Source organism: Ictalurus punctatus, chromosome 7, assembly GCF_001660625.3.
Source record: "Ictalurus punctatus breed USDA103 chromosome 7, Coco_2.0, whole genome shotgun sequence".
NCBI classification, from domain to species: Eukaryota; Metazoa; Chordata; class Actinopteri; order Siluriformes; family Ictaluridae; genus Ictalurus; species Ictalurus punctatus.
The window spans coordinates 13,754,460-13,774,780 of NC_030422.2; the positions used below are offsets into that span (position 1 = coordinate 13,754,460).

At 37.2% G+C, this 20,321-nt stretch overlaps 1 protein-coding gene across 2 annotated transcripts; it reads right to left on the reverse strand.

The window, feature by feature from the left end:
• Nucleotides 1-312: 312 nt before the first annotated feature.
• On the reverse strand, nucleotides 313-8,306 carry LOC128628776 (galactose-specific lectin nattectin). 2 transcript variants are annotated; one of them, XM_053681425.1, is made up of 7 exons: nucleotides 8,095-8,306; nucleotides 6,753-6,791; nucleotides 6,513-6,542; nucleotides 3,740-3,825; nucleotides 3,530-3,664; nucleotides 3,334-3,445; nucleotides 313-450 (listed from the first exon to the last, which is right to left on the reverse strand). In XM_053681425.1, exons 1-7 carry the CDS (start codon nucleotides 8,150-8,152, stop codon nucleotides 365-367), a joined length of 546 nt encoding a protein of 181 aa, XP_053537400.1. In that variant the 5' UTR covers nucleotides 8,153-8,306; the 3' UTR covers nucleotides 313-364. The 2 variants fall into 2 exon arrangements, with proteins under 2 accessions (XP_053537400.1, XP_053537399.1); XM_053681424.1 differs by lacking the exon at nucleotides 8,095-8,306 and adding an exon at nucleotides 7,633-7,840.
• Nucleotides 8,307-20,321: the final 12,015 nt, after the last annotated feature.

The following is a 20,321-nucleotide window of genomic DNA, read 5'->3' on the forward strand; positions in this document are numbered from 1 at the left end:
TAATTTGTTAATATATTTGTCAGGGACTGATATTTTCATGATATTTTCATACAGTGGGTTCTAAAAAAATTCTGTTCTTGCACATTTTTCTGTGTTTAATTTAAAATCAAAAATAGTTTAACAATCTGAAATCTCTCATTTGATAAATATTCAGATTCTAAGGCACTCCAAATTAAGCTCAGGTGCATCCTGTTTGCTTGTTTGACTGGATTTGTCCTGTGGCAAATTCAATTAATTAGACTGTCCAAACTGTATACCGCTTATGGACTTGACTGTATATTATAACAATATAATCACTATTATTGTCAAGGCAAGCAGAATGCCAATAGATTTGTGACCATAAAGTATTATTTATTAGACATAGTTAAAGATAGCGGGCTAGGAGATTGGAATACTCACTTGCACATGCTGATGGGCACAGGATCGTGCAGATTTCATCATTCCAAGCACCTAAAGAACAGAGAAATGGCAAAACACATTAATACACATACATGATATAGGGTATAGAAATGTACAGATATATTTTAAATATACTGGGCATGGTAAAAAGAAATATTTTCAGTACCTTTATTAAATTCACTCATTACAAAGGTCATTAAAAACTAATTCTATAGAGTTGACATTTCCAGAATAAACAGAAAGCATTGGGTTACTGAATAACCTTGCAAAGAGGACAGAAAATCATAAATTAACAATTTCAATGTTATTAAAAATCAATTTTATTTACTGAAAAGGGCTAAAAGTTTGTATTTTTCTGTTAATCTATATCAGTTATATATTTCACTTATAGACTATTAATGACTTTTGTCATTTTGGAAATGCATTAATTTTGTCCAGTGATTTTCTGTGAAATCTGATGCATCAGATACTGTTTAACTTGAAAGTAGTCAAATTGAGTGGCTTTAATGCCTTTAAATATGTGATGATGCTGGTGCAGCATTACCAGTCATAGATAAATCCAGTTTGTGGGTCAGAAGTGTTTAAGAAGTTTAGGAGGATAATGTTGCTGTAGCTGAATTGACCTCTGTATTCCACAGCATGTGCCATAGCCACATGTACTACAGTAAGCAGATTTTTGTTTTAATAAAAAGACATAAAGAGACTATAGGCCTACGTAAGCCCCCAAATTCTCAAGAAATTGGGTCAATAAGTCAGTCAGTCGGTTGTATCAAGTTTCTTTGCAAGTCAAAGGTGGCTACTTTTCTACTGTTTTTTCTTATGAATTTTGTTGGCTACTGCAGTGGAGTCCAAAATCTGAGACTACATTGAAAATCTGGATTTTTCTTTTTCACTCAAAATAGGAATTAAAGCTGCAGTACTAAACTTTTGCCTCTCTATCGCCATCTCTGTTTGAAACATAAAATTGCAAGTTACTTGCAGAGTTATTATTATTTTCCTATTCAGATTCTCCTATATGCGGATGAATCTGATGGTTTGAGGTATTCGTATGGATTGAATATTAGCTCCAGTACTTGACAGCGGTAGTGGCAGCGGATACGGTTTTCTTGGAGTAGAGGTGAGTTGCTCTCTCACATAGCTAGCAGAAATTAAGTGCAATTTACCACACTGACCTTAGCACAAACAAAACACCATAGAAAACTCGATATATAGCTTCAGCAAGTGAACAAGTGTGCTAATGTTAGCTAGCTACCTATTAAGCCACTGAAATTTTTTACTTGTTCATCAGAAAAAAGCCATCTCTGTGTCAGTCTCAATCCCTTCAGATCTCAGAGTGTCGCCACCTCTCAAAAGCTATGCAGATATTTATTCTCGTTTTAGCACGGGCTCGGTCACTTTCACTCTCCGCAGTTCGAGGCTTCTTGGCTTTGACAACAGCTGATTCACGGGTGTCAGCAATGATTGACATTAAACTATCCAGATTAAAAGCAGCCATCTAGATGACATGTTTAAATTCTAAGCAACTCTTGTAAGAACACGTGATATAGTAGCCGGCCCTTCTTCTTTTTCTTTACGAACGTGACGTAATCACGCAAAAGCATGGTTACGTCAAAGTCCACGCAAATCATGTCAAACTGACGTTTCCCACGAAATCCGACCCGACAGCTCAATTTATAAATCATTATTTTAAGCTTACCGTTGTGGATCGAGATAAGGTAAGGAGACAGTTGTGAATATTGATATTTTTTTCATGTACTTGCTCAGTAATTGATTTTTGTTCATTTTTATCCAAAAAAAGTTTCATACTGAAGTTTTAAACAGAAGGGTTACGAATTTTGAATGTAAGCAATTAATTTTTTTTTTTTGTTAACTGTTTTGTACAAAAGGTATTTTCCCTCATGACTAATCTCTTGTATTGAAGCTCGTGTTCAGACGACACTCCGATGGACTTGAAAATGAACCAGAAGGTTTTGCACAAACTTTTGGAGTCCATGCCAGCTTGAGTGCACACTGTCATTAAAGCAAAAAAGGGGACATACAAACACTAAGAAACTCTGAAATTCAGGTTTCAAAGATTCTACTTTCCACTGACGTTGTTGACAATATTATACACTCACTGTCCACTTTATTAGGAACACCTGTACACCTTCTGCGTAAGCTTTAGAGACTGGTGTGTGTGAAAATCCCAACCGTATCTGAAATACTCAAACCAGCCCGTCTGGCACCAACAACAATGCCACAGTTAAAGTCAAGGAGATCACACGTTTCCTCCATTCTGATGTTTGATATGAATATTAACTGAAGTTCTTGACATGTATCTGCATGATTTTTTTTGCACTATGTTGCTGCCAATGACTGACTGATTGGACAGCTGCATGAATGAGCAGGTGTACAGGTGTTCCTATTAAAGTGACAGGTCAGTATAATTTGTAATGAAAACTGTTCACATCATATTCACAAGTGGTCTCAGACTTTTGGACGCCACTGTATATCACATTAAAGATGGAAACGGATTTGACATAATTTATCTTGGTTTCATTTTTACATAACAGGGATGTGAAGACGAGAGCAGGTGATTTCGATGCAGTGGAATCTGATTAATCAGTTCTATCCAAATCACCACTTGTTTGATGTAGTACGACAGTTTCATGTCTCAGATGCTGATTTATTCATACTGCACATTGATCTGTACACTCAAATTTGCAGTCTTGTCTACGAAATAGACCACAAGAATTTGTGCATGGTACTGCATTCCTGCTCAACATAAAGTATAGTTTTGTATCCATGTCCAGGTAAATTCATGCTGCTCTGAAAGATAAATGATGTGAAGACACTGCCAGACAGGCAATAAACTGAAAAAGTTATCATTTGAGACACTGTTGTCCTGCCATGTTTTAGTTTTCTGTACATCATATAAATATTAAAGTGAAAAACCTAGATAATTCATCTCCAAACAGTGCTCAATTCGATTAGAATTATCAGGCTGTCCAGTATACCAGTATGTGTAATCAAATGCTGTCCCATCAGTCCACACCCAAACTCCTTCCTGGAGGAAAAAAGAAATAGCTTAAATATAAAGTAATGCAATGAATTCTCAAATATGCTGGAATGTTGTTCTTGTGTTACAAACCTTTACTGTATCACTGGCACCTATCCATGTTGGACTATTTGACTTAGTTGCATTTAGGACTAAAGCCTGGATGAAAGCATACACCTGCATGTTGTGCACAGATGCAAGATGCCCTCCCATGCTCACACAATTTTGCTGGAAGAAATCACAATAATTAATATTTATTGTATATTTTTTAAAATTACAATCACATGTAATAGAAGACATTACCACTGCGTTATCCCAGGTTGTTGCTGTTGTGAAGATCTTGAAGCAGCGTGATCCAAGCTGTGTCCAGCTACGCTGGCATTTTAGATCTTAAGAGATATACCACATAATATACATGTAACCTTTGTTAATGTGGAGCAGTGGATTACACAAGCAGATTGCACGTATGACTACTTAGTCAAATTTTTGGCTACTTTGGAAAGGTTTCATTTATTTATTTATTTATTTTTAGACAAAGTTTGCTTAATAAGTAAGTTAAGTCAGTTGATGGGCACACACAAAAAAAAAGCTGTTCACAGCTATTTATCATTATTTATTATGTTTGCTGCAGAGCAATGTCTCATGAGGAAGGACAGTATTGTGTAGATAAGTCTTTACAGCAGATCAGTCTATAAAGCTGATTTACACACATATAAATTAATCTGATGATTGCAATTGGCAAATCAATACACAATCCAAGCTACGTTCCTAACGGTATTTGAAACACTTCTCCAGTTAACCAATAACCAACTACCTTTAGCTTGTTAGCTAAAACACAGAACCTACCATTTCACAAATTAGACAGCTAATATTCATGTAGTAATGCACAGCGCAGAGGATTAATGACAGAGCAGGGAATACTCTATACACTTCAAAGGCGAGCAGCTGATTTGATCAACTTGCTCTTGTCAAATGCAACTGTGTTTGAAATGATATTAGAGTGCAGTATTCATTCAATGTTCAATATTCAATGTAACATACACATGATCTTTTCCTGTCAATAAAACAGTAAAATAAAAAATTACACTTACTGGTCAAGTAATATAAACAACCCCAGTTCTGAAAAAGTTGGGACAGTATGTAAAATGCAAAAAAAACAACAAAAAAAACATAAAGAGTAATTTGAAAATTAACTTCACCCTGTACTATATTGAAAACACATTATTAACACATTATTTGACGTTTTACTTGAAAAAATGAAAACTCATTTCAAATCTGAAGACTGCAAGACACTCAAAAAAATTTGGGACAGTTGACTGTTTACCACTCTGTAACATCACCTTTTCTTTTAATAACACTTTAGCAGGCGGAATTTTCCCCCATTCATCCATTATGCATTTCTTCAGCCGCACAACTGTACGGGGCCTTCGTTGCCTTAATATGCACTTAATAATGTGCCACACATTCTCAATCGGAGACAGGTCAGGACTTCAGGCATGCCATGCTAGCACCTGCACTCTTTGCTTACGCAACCATGCACTTGTAATCCAGGCAGAATGTGCTTTGGCGTTGTCCTGCTCTGGATGGGAGCATATGTTGCTCCAAAATGTGCACATATCTTTGTGCATTAATGCTGCCCTCACAGATCTGTAAGTTACTGTATCTTGGCATGGGCACTGACACACCCCCATACCATGACAAATGCTGGCTTTTGGACCTGGCACTGATAACAGCTTGGATGGTCCTTTTCCTTTTTGGATCAGAGAACACAATGGCTGTTTTGTCCAAAAACTATTTGAAATGTTGACTCGTCAGACCACAAAACACGATTCCACTGTGCTACTGTCCATCTCAGATGAGACCGAGCCCAGAGAAGTCAGCGGTGTTTCTGGACAGTGTTGATGTATGGCTTCTGCTTTGCATAGTAAAGCCTTAACTTGCATCTGTGGATGGTGTTTAACTAACAAAGGTTTACCAAAGTATTCCCGAGCCCATGTCAGGATATCCATTACAGACTCATGACGGTTTGTAAGACAGTGACGTCTGACAGATCAGAGGTGCATTCACCTCGAGAGTGGTATTTGGCCTTGCCCTTTACACACCGAGATTTGACCGAATTCCTTGAATCCTTTAATTATATTGTACACTGTAGAAGGTGAAATGCCCAAAATCCTACTGATTTGTCTTTGTGGAATGTTGTTCTGAACGTGTTGGATTATTTGCGGATGCATCTGTTGGCAGATTGGCGAGCCTCGACCCATCCTTGCTCTTGGACTAGGTCTTTTTTGGAGGCTCCTTATATACTATGATTAGATGACTGCCTCACCTGTTTTACATCACCTTCTTATTTCCACTTGTCACATCGCTATTAGTCCTAAATTGCCTCTGTCCAAACTATTTTGGAACATGTTGCATGCAACAATTTAAGAATAAACATTTATCTTCACAAACTGTGCAGTTGATCAGGTAAAACATCAAATACCTTGTCTTTATATGTTTTTTGTTTAAATACAAGTCAAAGTAGATTTACAAATCAGTCTTCTTTGCTTTTATTAGCATTTTCCATACTGTCCCAACTTTTTTGGAATTGGGTTGTATAAACTGGTATTAGTGCTATATTTCTTTTCATGTTTATGAGACCACATACTCTGTGGTTGATGTTAAAATCTCAGTAGGTGGTGACAGAACCCCTTGTAACATGGACATTGTGGGTGGGGAATCATTATAACACTGATGCTATGAGGTTGGAATACTTTACAGATCAGTTTATAAATGTAAAATGTATAACTGGAATTGATATATTTCTGTAAATCAGCATGAGCTTCAGGTTCATCCTTAACTAACTTGAACTATCTCTGATTAACCCCTTTCATCTCTGTCATATAATTTCTGGTGAGGTGAATTATTACTATTTTACCCGATGCTTCAAATGTTTATGTGCAGATTTTACTTTAAATTATTTTGTACTTTGTATCATTTTATCAGTGAGTCTTGTTTTCATTGAGTACTGTAAAAAGGGCTGAGAGAAAAATTAAAATTACTTTGAATTACTTTAACTACTAAAAGTGAAGCTTACCACTCTGTGTGAAGGAAAGTGTGGAGAGCTCTGAAAGAAAAAATCATCAAACATTAGGCTTTCAAGATTGCAACTATGCAATGATGCATGCATCGTTTTCATACACTTATATACTGTTTGCCCAAGAAACCATCATAGATATTCGCTCTATACTATCTGCTAAAACAGACACTTATAGATACTGTAGGTCAGTTGACTAGTTGAGGTATTTGTGATAAAGTGAAAGTCCAAGTTACTGACCTGATAATAGCAGAATGAACAGCATTACTGAAGACATATCTAAAGAGAGGAGCACATACAGTGGCCTGCATAAGTATTCACCCCCCCTTTTTTATAGGGTCATAACAGGGAAGTGAAATGGACTTTATTGTCATTATATGACATGAATGCAAAACATATCCCATAATATATAAGTGGGGTGAAATTAAACATAATTTGCAAAACTCTTTACAAATAAAACATGTAAAAGTCGCTACTGTATAAATATCCACGCCCATTGCTTTGAAATCCCTAGATTTGTCCTGGTGCAACCAGTTGCCTCAGACATCATATATCTAATGCACAAATCTGTTACAGAACATACCTAAACAAACAGAATAATGAAGGCTAAGTAGCTATCAAAACAAATCTGTGACAATGTTCTGGAAAAGTAAAAAATCAGGGTTTGGTGGTTTGGCTATAAATATATCAAACATAGAACATCCTACAGAACACCATTAAATCTATTATTTAGAAATAAAAAGAATATGCCACAACAGTGACTCGGCTTAGAGGCGGCCATCCACCAAAATCAGTCGCAAGTTAAAGAAGGCATTAGAGAGAGAATCAACCAAGGTAACTCAGAGGAGAAGGAGCTGGAGAAATCCACAGCTCACATAGGAGAAGCTTTTTACAGGACAGTCATAGCCTGAGCATTCCAAAAAGTGCAAAAGAAAATATATGAGTTTGCCGAGACTCTGCAAACATGTGGAAACTGCTCTTTTAGGAATGCCAGAAGAAACCCCAACATGTTTATCCTCCAAGTTAGTTAGTGATTTGTAATTAAAAAGAGCAGCCTATAAAATGCCTTTCCTCACATTTCTATTAACATTTCAGATGAAATAAAGAGATGTAGGCTTACGGATCTGCTGGAACAAATATCGATGCACAGTCACTTTCTGCCTGTTTATCTTTTTCATGTTTTTCTGTATTTGCATTAAGAAAGCAACCTTAAAGCAACCTTGAATGGTATTGTAGTAAGTACTGTGAGTTGCCTGAAGGATGTAATAAGTGCCTTTCTATACCCAAAATAGCTTTAAGGCAGTAGATCATTAGCATGACTTTCCATATTCATGCTCCTCTAGTTTGCGCAGGAAAAGGATGAATTTCCTTTAAATTAAAATGTGATCGATAACCACTGTACTCACACTGAGGATTATTCCTGAAAAAAACTAAATTCTCTCATTTATTTAAACTTAAAGTACATTAAGAGAGAAATCAATCTGCAATGCACACATCCTCCAAGTTAGCTAGGGATTTGTAATTAAAGACACATTTAGTGATATAAAAAAGAGCAGCCTATAAAATTCTGATGTAGACTTACCTGTCCTCTGAAACAAATATGACTGCACAGTCAACTTCTGCCTGATTGTCTTTTTCATGTTTTTCTATATTTGCATTCTTAAGAACCTTAACTATCATTAATATGGTTATTTTTTACTCTTTATCTTGTTTCCTTTATCAGGTTTTCAAATTATTTCAAATTTCCTGTGACATAAAAAAGGTCCTGTGTCAGTCAATGTGGTGTGAAAATAATTGTTTGCAACACCTGAAGACTAACAAAGCCTTTCTCTATTTGTTTTGCAGATACATCTTACATTTGCACACATTTGTTTGTGCGTCAGAGAGACCATGCAATGAACTTTCTGTTTGTTCCTTGACACTACATTAGAGGCAAGATTTGTGATGACATTGGAACAACATCATGGACAAAGTATTTGACTTAGTCAAATAGTTCACAACACAAATAATACGCAGCTTAAATAGTAGCAGGGTGTGACATCCCTAAAATGATATTAACAGCATGCGCTAAATAAAAAAGATTCTGCATACTGCTTTTTGGCCATGCTCTTTTTCTCTCACTGCCTCTCTTCATCTCTGTCTATCTCCTTGGTGCCATTCTACTTTGCAATAAATGTAGCATAATCTGAGTTGGATTTTGATAGCACAAGTAGATTAGATTAATGTTAGTGTGGTTTACAGCATTGCAAAATCCTTTAAAGTCTGTCCCAGTTAACCTGAATTAACACCCAGCTCTATTTGTCCGTTGCTGAATGTTTTCTTTCTTTTTGTGTACTGGCAGGAACCGGGGAAGGTGGCTGGAGTGCGAGGCTAGTCGCTACTGTTATTTGATTGTGTATTCAAATTGAGTGTTGTATGCATGATATGTTTATTGTTTTCACTTGTGTGTGTTTGAGTGAATGGTGTGTGTGTGTTTGGGAAATTTTATATTTTTGTGGCCGTCCTGCCTCTCCAATTTCCTTTGCACTGGTAATTTCATGTGGCCAATCCACTCACCACCAACCAGAGAAACTCTACACAGACAGTAACCTGAGCTCAGGATCGAATCAGGGACTCTGGAGTTGTGAAGCACCAATGATACCCAATGTACCACTGTTGCTGCCCACTAAAAATATATTCACATATTAAAAAATATTTCGGTTCTGATCTGGCAGAGCTGGACCAGTGGTTGGGTTTTCAACAACAGTTGTGCAAACAGTGCTAGGGAAGAGTGCAGAGGCAAAAAAGTTAATAAATTAGCTCAGTGGTTTTCAAAGTGGGGCCCGCCAGGGGGCGCCCGGGGGTCTCAACAATTTGGTGTGAAAAATAAATAAATGTATGTTTTATCTCTCTCTCTCTCTCTCTCTCTCTCTCTCTCTCTCTCTCTCTCTCTCTCTCTCGCACACACACACACACACACACACACACACACACACACACACAATCAATTCCTAATCTAATGTAAAGATGTAAGATTAATTATTAATAATAAAAAAAGGGGGATATATTCAGAAGTCTGTATTTTTAATGTGTATTTAAAGTCATCTTGCAAAAGGGGGGCCTCGGTCAAATTTTAATGCCATTTGGGGGACCTTGCCGTGGAAAAGTTTGGGAACCACTGAATTAGCCACATGTATGTCTGGTTATCATCTGAATTCAGTTGGTTTAAGAATAAGACAGTAACTAGCAATGTTTAATCATAGTGTATATTAGCCTACTTTGATGAAGACGACAGAATTAAAAGAGATTATAAACAAATATCTGCAGTGTTTGCTTTGGTGCCATCAGTGGCTGCAGAAGAGTGTTTTAGTTGAGGATAGCTACCTTACAGTGTCTGTATATTGCAAAAACAAATTATTATTAGCAAGATTTGACTAGACTAGTCATGCTTGAACTGATGTACTGGGAGATTACGACTGTTAAGAAAATCTTACTGTACTCATAAAAGCATACTGGAGAATACTGAATAAAATCCTTTCTTTTGATATGGAATTGAATATTTGAGCAGAAGTGTAAACATGTGTGCCTTGCCACCCCCTGCCAACTCAATTTTATTTACCATTCCCCAACTATTCATTCACTGATGGCCCAAAGAGGTTATCCAAAGAGGTCAAATCATGTTTATTTTTATTTGAATCAGATCTAAATTGTAAAATAACAGCTTTCATTTTATCATTCAATAATTATTGGTTGTCATTACAAAATACATTTGTATTTTCCATTATAAATCATTTAACAAAATTTGGCCCATTTTAGCTGACTTCACCCTAGCTCTGACCACAGCTGAGCTGACACTTGTGCTTAATATCCTGCTTTAAAAAATAATACCATATTTTGTTGTATTGTAATGTGGTTTTTGAAGTGTGATGCAACTTGATCAGAATTCAAAATAAATCAGAAAATTGATAGAAAAGTGTGGAATCAACATGGAAGGAAATGAATATGGAGGTAAATTTGTGCCAAAACAAAACAAATAAAGCTACTATTTCACAAACAAACACAATCTGCTTTGCAAGGGAAAACTCGACTCTCAAACAGAAGGCGAGTACCCAAATGATGACTGTGTGTGTGCGTGTGTGTGTGTGTGTGCGTGTCTGTGTGTGTGTGTGTGTGTAACCAGCGGTTGCAGAGCTGCCATGCAAGGCGCAAACTTGTCATCGGGAGCAACTTGGGGGTTCAATGTCTTGCCCAAGGACACTTCGGCATGTAAAGCCAATATATATAAATACATACACACATACACACACACCTTCATCATATTCATAAGCACATACAATCCATTCTACAAATCTTTGATTAAATAAAAAACTTGACTTTGACTTGAAAGAAAAAATCCTCTAATTACCCCCCCCTTAATTTCCCTCCCACAACTACTGACCTATATATTCATAACTGGATAGATCATGACGTCACCAACAGTGAAGCTACTGAACAGATGTGCTGCATGATGTGCTGCTCCAGCTTAGGGTTAGGGTTAGGGTTAACTATGTCAGCTGCCGTGCGACCAATGTGATTTGTTGCTCTGGCTCTCAGCCACTCACTGAATAGAGCAGACACAGAGAGGTGTGAGTGCAGGAAAGCAAGACCTCATGCTTGCAGGACATTACTGGCCAAGTTGCTAAGGTTTGTCCAAAAAGTCGCTAAGTTGGCAGCACTGGTCTGCACTGACAGCTAGATAAAAGGCAGCTGAACTCCGCTTCGCCCCAGCAAAAAGAAAATGCAGAGGGAGAGGGAACGCGGGGTTTTTCGTTTATGCACATTCTATTTGAAAATAAATAATACACTGAGTACCCAAATGATGTCTGTGTTTTTTATCTTGAAAACAATTTGCGCCCCCCTTCCAATCTCTGCACGCCCCCCCGTTGAGAACCACTGGTCTATAACGTACACACCTTAACTTTAAAGAAACCATAAATGTGAAACAACGTGAAAATGGTTTTATTTATCTTCCTGCATGTCAGGCTTTGATCAAGTTGTTAGAAAGCTATGTGCCTGTCATGTCTACGTCAGAACTGAACTGAACTGCACAGAACTCCACTTCCCACAATGCACCTCCACCTACAAACATACTGTAGGGTATGTCTCAACCAGAACCCTTGAGAGAGAGAGAGAGAGTTGCGCCAACGGAAGTTCAAAACGCTTGATCGTCACATGATTCATGTAGACTTCAGATATTTCCAGGAAGTTATTTGCGGGCTATTTCAATCCATAGAGTTAAAGAGACAGAACTGCAATTTATTGGTGGCCAATAAATGCATTGGTTTAAAATATTTATATAACACACCGACATGTGGATGTAGGATGTATATATAGTTACATCAATGTTTTTTTAAAAAAAAAAAAAAATCCACTAATATTTGAGGATCAGTGTGGTCAATTAGCTTTACCTGTCTTATTAACATGGTTAAAGACTGTGTCGCTGTTGTTTTTAATTAATTTTTCTTTATGTTCTTAAATTTGTAAGTATTTCAAGGGCAATCACGGTCATCTTTATGACTTTCAGATAGGACAAGCGACAAGTGTCACGATTTCCCCTCGGGCTAGCGCTGAAGTATTGCAGCGTGCTCGGAAGCCTGAAGTGTGAGCTCATTGCACAAGCTCTTAGCTCCAATGCACGCTTTTGGGTCTTCAGTGACAGTGACTTTGTTGACTTTGGACACATGCTTTTGTTATGGTTTATGTCCTGTCCCTGTATTCTCATTGTTTTTTTCCCGTATGTGTGCAGCATTGTTTTCGGCTGTCTTGTGTTTCACCCCGATTACGTTTGTCTTTTAAACCCCTCTTGTCTCTTTGCACTTCGCATAGTATTGAGTGTATTCACTGTGCCAAGCCTTTGTTCGTGTTTCGTTTCATGGTTTTTGATCTTGGATCTAGTTTCTCGTTTTGTGTTTTGACTTGCCTAGTTTATGCCCGTTTGCCGATCACCTGACCTGTTGCCTGTTTTTGGACCACGATTTTGATTACCGATTCGGATTTGTCTGCCGGCCTCTCTCAAATAAAAGTCTTTAACTGCACTTGCATCCATCCTAACCTCCATCACTTGAAATACGTGACAACAAGAGACAATCAGTGATTGTCAACTCACTGCACAATGGGTCAATGGACTTGCAGTAGCAGCAGCAGCATGACGTTAAGTGTGTTGTCTTAAATCCATTGCAAATAAGTAAAATGTAAAATTAAATTAAGTGAAATTGAATTAATCTTAATGTGTACAATTCTTATGCAACCCTGCACTTATTTAAATATACATTAATAAAATACTATATTCAACTTAAACACTTTCATACGCAGTCATATATATTATGTATTTTCACTTTTGCTATGCATTTTTTTACAGCAATGGATTTATAAATATATTTCTAATAAACTGAAAAGCATGTCGAGAATTTTGTCTGTCCTTTCCTCCATGTTGCCCTTGTACCTATTGTGTCCACCCAGGTTTGCTGTGCTGCATGTGGATGCTCCAATCGCTCAAAGAAAGGAATATGAACGCATGGTTTCCCCACTGACATGGAGAGGAGGAAAAGATGGTTGGCTCAAATCAGCAGGAGCAATCTAAATATAACGAAAAGTTACAACACCAAAATAACTGGGAGGTAATCATACTTAAACATACTTTCATTTTCTCATAAAGACCACACCATGGGAAAGGTTAATGTTAGCTTTATTAAAAATAAGGAACAGCAAAAGACTTACAAACCCCAGGGAGCTGAGACTCATGGTGATGGTGCTGTCTCATTGCAGAGAGTCTTCAGGCCGTTGTCTCATGTTCTTAGTTGTCTTTTAACTATGTAGAAAGTGTTCCCTAATACTGTGCATTTAACCACTATGGGATAAGTACAGTATGTTGGTAGAGAGTTGTGTGTGGGATGTGAACTCAAGTCACTCTGCAGGCACATTTTGAGGCAGACCAGTTTGTCAGGACCAAAAAGGTCAAGACTAGGCTGAGAACAGATGTTATTCACACCATCTTTGTGCATCATCTTGTGGTCAAAAAGAGGAGGTCCCCTACACCACGATGCACCCCTGGACCTATAAACATAGAGCACATTGCTGCTGATCACAGCTATAATGTTACAACGGACACTGGTATAATATGTATGAACTCTTACTGACTGTAGTAATATTTCTTATTTTGAAGTGATATATTATTTTCAATATTTATAAATTAGCAGTACCATGTCTTCTGCCTATATCCATTTCAAAGACTGAGGAAAGACGGGATGAGGACACTCAGTACGTTTACATGGACAACAATAATCCAATATTGACCCGATTAAGACAATTTTTCTGTTTTAGTTGCATTATCGAGGTGTATTACAAACATGTAAACACCTTAATCACACTATTAATGTCGTGTTGTCACCGCATTTTGCGACAGGACACATACACACACGGCAGTGCTCAGCCGTTTTACGGCAAACAAGAGAGCGCGGCTGCATCCGAAACCACGTACTTACCTACTATATAGTAGGCGAAATACGTGTATATAATAGGCGAAATACATGTGTTTCGGCTTCTATATAGTAGGTAAGTACGCGGTTTCGGACACAGCCCAAGGCTCCAAGCAGTCATCTATTAGCACGTATAGCATGACAAATAATTAACTGCACTTGAAGCTTTCGTAAAATTAAAAATAAAAACATCCAAAACTGTATACGGTACCATAATGAAGACGAACTGTATGTTGATACGTGAAATTCTGGAGGGAACGTCGGACGGCGTGGCGTTGGGACGTAATGACGTGTGCCATTAATCGATCTATGTTCTATAACATGTAAAACGGGAACATGAAAGGAATATTCTAAACGCGACTCATGTAAACACTTTAAACACAATATTGTCTTATTCAGAATAAGGTCAATAATTAGATTATTGCTGTCCATTTAAACGTAGTCACTGAAAGATATATCAATAGGATGCGTCGTAAAAAATAGCTCTCTTCCTACAAGTAATTTTATTCTTTATAGCACGTGTAATAAGGAATAAAATAGATATTTAACCCCCCCTTAAAAAAACACATTTAGAAGCCTTTACCTCTAATTCCACAACCAGGGATGAAATTGCATGAAGGGAACGCATATTACAATTAATTTAACAGGCTGTTCATGGTTTGTTATCTTGATAACGTCCAGTAGCCTATCCTAGCCTAATCTGTTATCTAATAACAAACCCTTTTAGTCACTTTTTATGTTTGTTCAAAAAATCAGACTTGGATGCAACAACCCAAACTTGTAGAATCGAAAATTAAACTAAGAGACAAGTATCCATTTGTGAATTATTCCAAAGAAATGGGAAATGAAAGTTTGAAGCCAACTTTTCATTTGGTTCATTTTGATGGTGCGAATTGAACAAAGAACTGCAAAGCGTCACCTAAATATGGACCCTAAATATTCTACACAACGAATAAAAATCACAAACATGACACTTGTGAATAAAACAATTTTATATATTAAATTCAAATATATATATAATATAGTTGTCTTGAATCTCTGCAGCTCATCAAAAATATAAATGGGGCCTCCATCAGCTGAAAACACGCTGTCAGAGTTCAAATTTAAAGTAGCATTATTGTATTTAGTTACTTCTGTTTCTGAGTAAATAAGTATTATGTCATTGAATCACAAGTCTGTGTTCATTGGATGGTCAGAAGCTGTACTAAATGATGTATAACCTAAAAATCACAATGACACCTGTAAATTAAATAAAACAAAGTCTGACTTGGTTGCTGCCATAAATAATTTCTGGTTTGTGAAACTGACAGAAACAGCATGCAATAATTATATCAACAGACTGTTTAAAGTTCTTCCAGCCATGGTTGAGCATCAGAGTGGACACACTGGCAGGTAGCAATGGTTACGCCCATGACATTACCTAAAAATGATAATTGCTTATTAATCTCCCAGTACATTTGCATGTGAATCCAAAACTATTCAAGCTACAATAAGTGAGCATATGCATTTTACTCCCTGGAATGCCTAATTAAACAAACTGCATTCCCTTTTTTTTTTTTTTTTTTTTTTTTTTTTTTTTTTAAATATATATATCATTGTAAAATAATGTTGCAAAGCATTCTTTTATTTTTCGATCTACAATTAAATAAAAGTTAAAGTGGAAAATGAAATGGTAGGCTATACCAGCATTTCCCAACCTTTTTTTCAGTCACAGCACCCTTTAAAAATTGAAGAAAAATTGTGGCAACACACTCGCACGAAAATTAAAATATAAAACTCTTCCCCGCTTCCAGGAAACAAGACCCTGCCTAGGGGTCTTGGAAAAAGAATCAGACGCCAGATCAGTGTTCCAGAGAAAACACGAACTTTTGGACAGTTTTTTTGTGGAGAAAGAATATCTAGCTGTTGCAAACAGTGCCATTACACTTCTGATGCCTTTTTCCACAATCTATTTGTGCGAACTGAGTTTTTCTAGCCTGACATACAGCAAGAATAAGTACAGAGAATGTCTGAGAACGGTGGATCAGGAGCTTCGTGTCTGTCTCTCATCCGTTCCTGACAGAATTGATAGGCTGTGTGGATCATCTCAGGCTCAGGTTTCCCACTGAACGTAAGTCCTTTTCATTCGCGTGTGTGTGTGTGTGTGTGTGTGTGTGCGTCTGTGGTTGGCCCTGTTCAACAAAAAGACGCCAGAGGGCGAGCTTGGACCTGAAGTCTCGCAATTTGTCGATAGAAGTGCGAATATTTTTTTCGTCTTTGCATTGCGTTTTTGTGATCAGGTCACTGAGATGCTTAAAAACATCGGCGAGTTTTGAACACCATTGCACGTCTGTAATTAACTCTGCATATCTTGAATTTTCCTGGTTGAGGATCATTTTAAACTCTTCACTCAGTTCGTAGAGTCGTGCCAAAACCTTGCTGCGTGATATCCATCAAAAGGCCGTATGTAATAACAAGCTCCGTTATTACACATGTTATTGATGTTCCGCTCCCATTTCCTCACATAAAATCGACAATAGATGGCTCTTCGGTGGGTGTGCCTTGATGAACTTGTGGGCCACATACTTGCTTTAGTTCTGGCCCAGTATTCGCCTGGGTCAAAACTGGCCCACACACTGAAAACCGACACATACCATTTCCTCCGGCCCAGTTCCGGCCCAGACACTGTAACGTGATTTACATTGTTTCATGTGGCCCAGGTCTGGCCCAGACACTGTAAGACAGATCTGGCTGAAAGTCGGCTTGGTCCCCGGGACAGATGTGGCCCAGAAGCTGCTAAATGTACTTCATTTTAGCAGGGAAACACAAATTCAACCAATTAATTAGATAAGGGCATTTATCAAACATTAAAAAGTACACTACAATATTAACATTTATTACCAGCACACTTTTAAAAACAACAAAACAAGTAAATATATTTACAATATATTTAAAGACAAAAAAAAATTAATCATTCTCTCTCTCTCTCTCTCTCTCTCTCTCTCTCTCTCTCTCTCTCTCACACACACACACACACACACACACACACACACACACACACACACACACACACAGGGACCCCCCCCCCCCCTTCCCCAATAAAACGCACACAAATAAATTCAACTGCTTAAAACCATCAAGGACTTTTATAAGCAATTTAAAAAAATACAATATGAATTTAATATGAATATTTATTAACACATAACAAAACAAGTCAAACAAATATTTTGACATTTTGTAAAGAAAAGACATATACAGAACATAAAGTTTCAGTCAGAAGTTTGCATACCCCTTGCAGAATCTGTAAATATTTATCATAAAAATCCCATGTTGTTTTTTATTTAGTAATGTCCTGAATAAGCTATTTCACATAACAGATGTTAACCGTCCACAAGACAATAGCTGAATTTATAAAAATTACCCTGTTGAAAAGTGTACATACCCTTGATTCTTAGTACTGTGTGTCGTTACCTGGATGATCCTCGACTGTTGTTATGTTTTGTGATAGTTGTTCATGAGTCCCTTGTTTGTCCTGAGCAGTTAAACTGCCCAGTGTTCTTCAGAGAAATCCTCCAGGTCCTGCACATTCTTTTCTTTTCCAGCATCTTCTGCATATTTGACTGCTTTCCAACAGCAACTATATGATGTTGAGATCCGTCTTTTCACACTGAGGACAACTGAGGGACTCAGACACAACTATTACAAAAGGTGCAAACATTCACTGATGCTCAAAAAGGTAACACGATACATTAAGAGCCAGGGGATGTAAACTTTTGAACAGGATGATCGGTGTAAATAGTTATTAGTTTGTTTAAAGATCTTTTTTTTCCTTTCCATTTAGTACTGCCCTTCAGAAGCTAAACAACATACTTACATGTCTCCCAGAAGACAAAATAACAATTTACACTGATCATTCTGTTCAAAAGTTTACCTCCCCCCCTGTTTCATCATTTCTACCCGACGATTAGCGTGTTAGCTATCCTGAGGTAGCTATTCAAATAAATAAAAACATAAAATAAAAATTAAAAAACATCAGAATCTACTATATGAATGAATATACAATTGGGCACTTTGTCACGTCCTCCTGCCTCTTATATTAACGTTAGCTAAATTAGCTAGCCGGCTAGCTAGGTGCTAGTACACCATCTGATGTTATGTTCTCATCGCCATTACACATACCATTATAAAAGATATATATATAAAAAACATTTTCTTCCTGACATTTTAAATATCAAACAATATTGTATACTGAAATTGTTCACTTAAATTACTTGCCTTCTTCAGCTGAAATGATACCTCTTGAAGACAAAGAATGACCGCCCCAACCCTAACCTTATTTATTAAAATAAACTGTCAAATCATATCTAAACATTGTGATGTTTTTATACTGAATGAGCTCATTCACAAAATATACCATAATTTAAAACTCAATAGCATTTGTAAGGATTAACTTACAGTCACAAAACCAACTGTAAAGTGTTCATGTACGTGTCAGCTATAACGCACACCTTTTTAGATTTTTTTTTTATATTTAACACTAAATGCATGAACCAAAAAACCCAGGCTACATGAATGCATAAAGTGGGGCCAAAATGACCCGTATTGGAATGAATCGTTTTCTTCAACAACAAAAAGTACTATTAATGAAATTAAAAGTACTGATAATACGTGAATGTTTTAATATTTCAAAGATGTTTATTTGTTTTCTGCATTTTATGTCTGTCAAATGGCCACCAGATAACTGCCTTGATGATTCAACCGACATTTTTGAAAACTGTATACAGAACTGTCGAGAGAGAGAGAGAGAGAGAGAGAGAGAGAGAGAGACTAATTAATTACTGAGCAATTTTATATTATTATTATCATTTTTCAGATTGAATGTCAGCACTGCAGGTGGTTCCATGTGGCATGCCTTTCTATATCAGAGAAGCAGTTCAACAGGGCTCAAAAGGTTGACTGGAAATGCTGCGTATGTAAATAATTTTACATCCAAAAGTATGTACATAAAAAAGTTAAACAGTTCTGTCATGTCACAACCAGTGACTCCATTTCCCAGAATGCACCATGAACTACAAACATGGCTGACAACTACAACTCCTAAAGCTACACACTACTGTCAGGTCACCATCTCTTGAGAACTAATCAGACACACCTGTTCCCAATTACAATATCAATGACACCAAGGATCATATTTCTGCTCCCAGAATGTTTGAAAAGAGCAAGAGCAGAGCTCCAGCTTGAGACCCACAAGGTGGTCTCACCTTCAGAGCTCCGGCCAGAGGTCAATGTGGTGATCTCATCTCCAGAGCTCCAACCTGAGACCCACGAGGTGGTCTCACCTGCCGAGCTGCAGACGGAGGTAAACGTGGCGACCTCATCCCCAGAGTTACAACTGGGAGCGTTCACCATGTTGACCTCTGACTGGGGCTCTGGAGCTGAGACTACCTCGGGGTAGAGCTCGGCAGGTGAGACCACCTTGTGGGAGAGAGATATTTAACCCGAAATTGAGGGAATAATAATAATAAAAATCACACTTTCTTGCACCCACAAAAAAGAGAGAAGTCTCAGATCTGAAATGATTTGCCTGCACACTATACTTACCTAGGTACATTATAAATTGACCCTAAAAGTGGAACTGTGAGCAATCTTGAGCATTACAATTTGACTTAAGCTCTAAGTCTAAGGAACAAGAATGTGCAAAATGTTTATATGTACATGTTCCTTGTAATGTGCTTTAGAGAACCGTTTTTATTCTAAGGATCAAAGATATTGAGGTTTCTGAAAACAGCTATATAATCAAAATTTGTTGTGTGCCATGACACAAATATCGCATTCATAATTAAACCAAGTAAAATAAAATAACAAAAAAACTAGTTGTTTTGTAATGCCAATACAGAGAGATAATCACTCAAAAAAAAATTGGAAAATTAAAAATGATAAAGCAATCTGTATTGTACATCTTGAGATGGAATGACCCATTGGTGTTGAATTGTTTTGCCTAGGTTCTGATGAGAATTGAGGGACAAGCACATACAACATGAAAGAGAAGGAAAGATTATTGGATCATCATAATTTTCAAACAGAGATCAATGATGTTTCTTCTCATGTGTTAACCCTGTAACTCTTCCTAGTAGAAGAGAATATCTGTCTTCATACACATGCTTCCTAACTTGTATGTACTGCAATCTGTTGTTACCCTTATTCTGAGTAAAATGGAGCAAACTCTCTCTCTCTCTCTCTCTCTCTCTCTCTCTCTCTCTCTCTCTGTGTGTGTGTGTGTGTGTGAGAGAGAGAGAGAGAGAGAGAGAGAGAGAGAGAGAGAGAGAGAGAGAGAGAG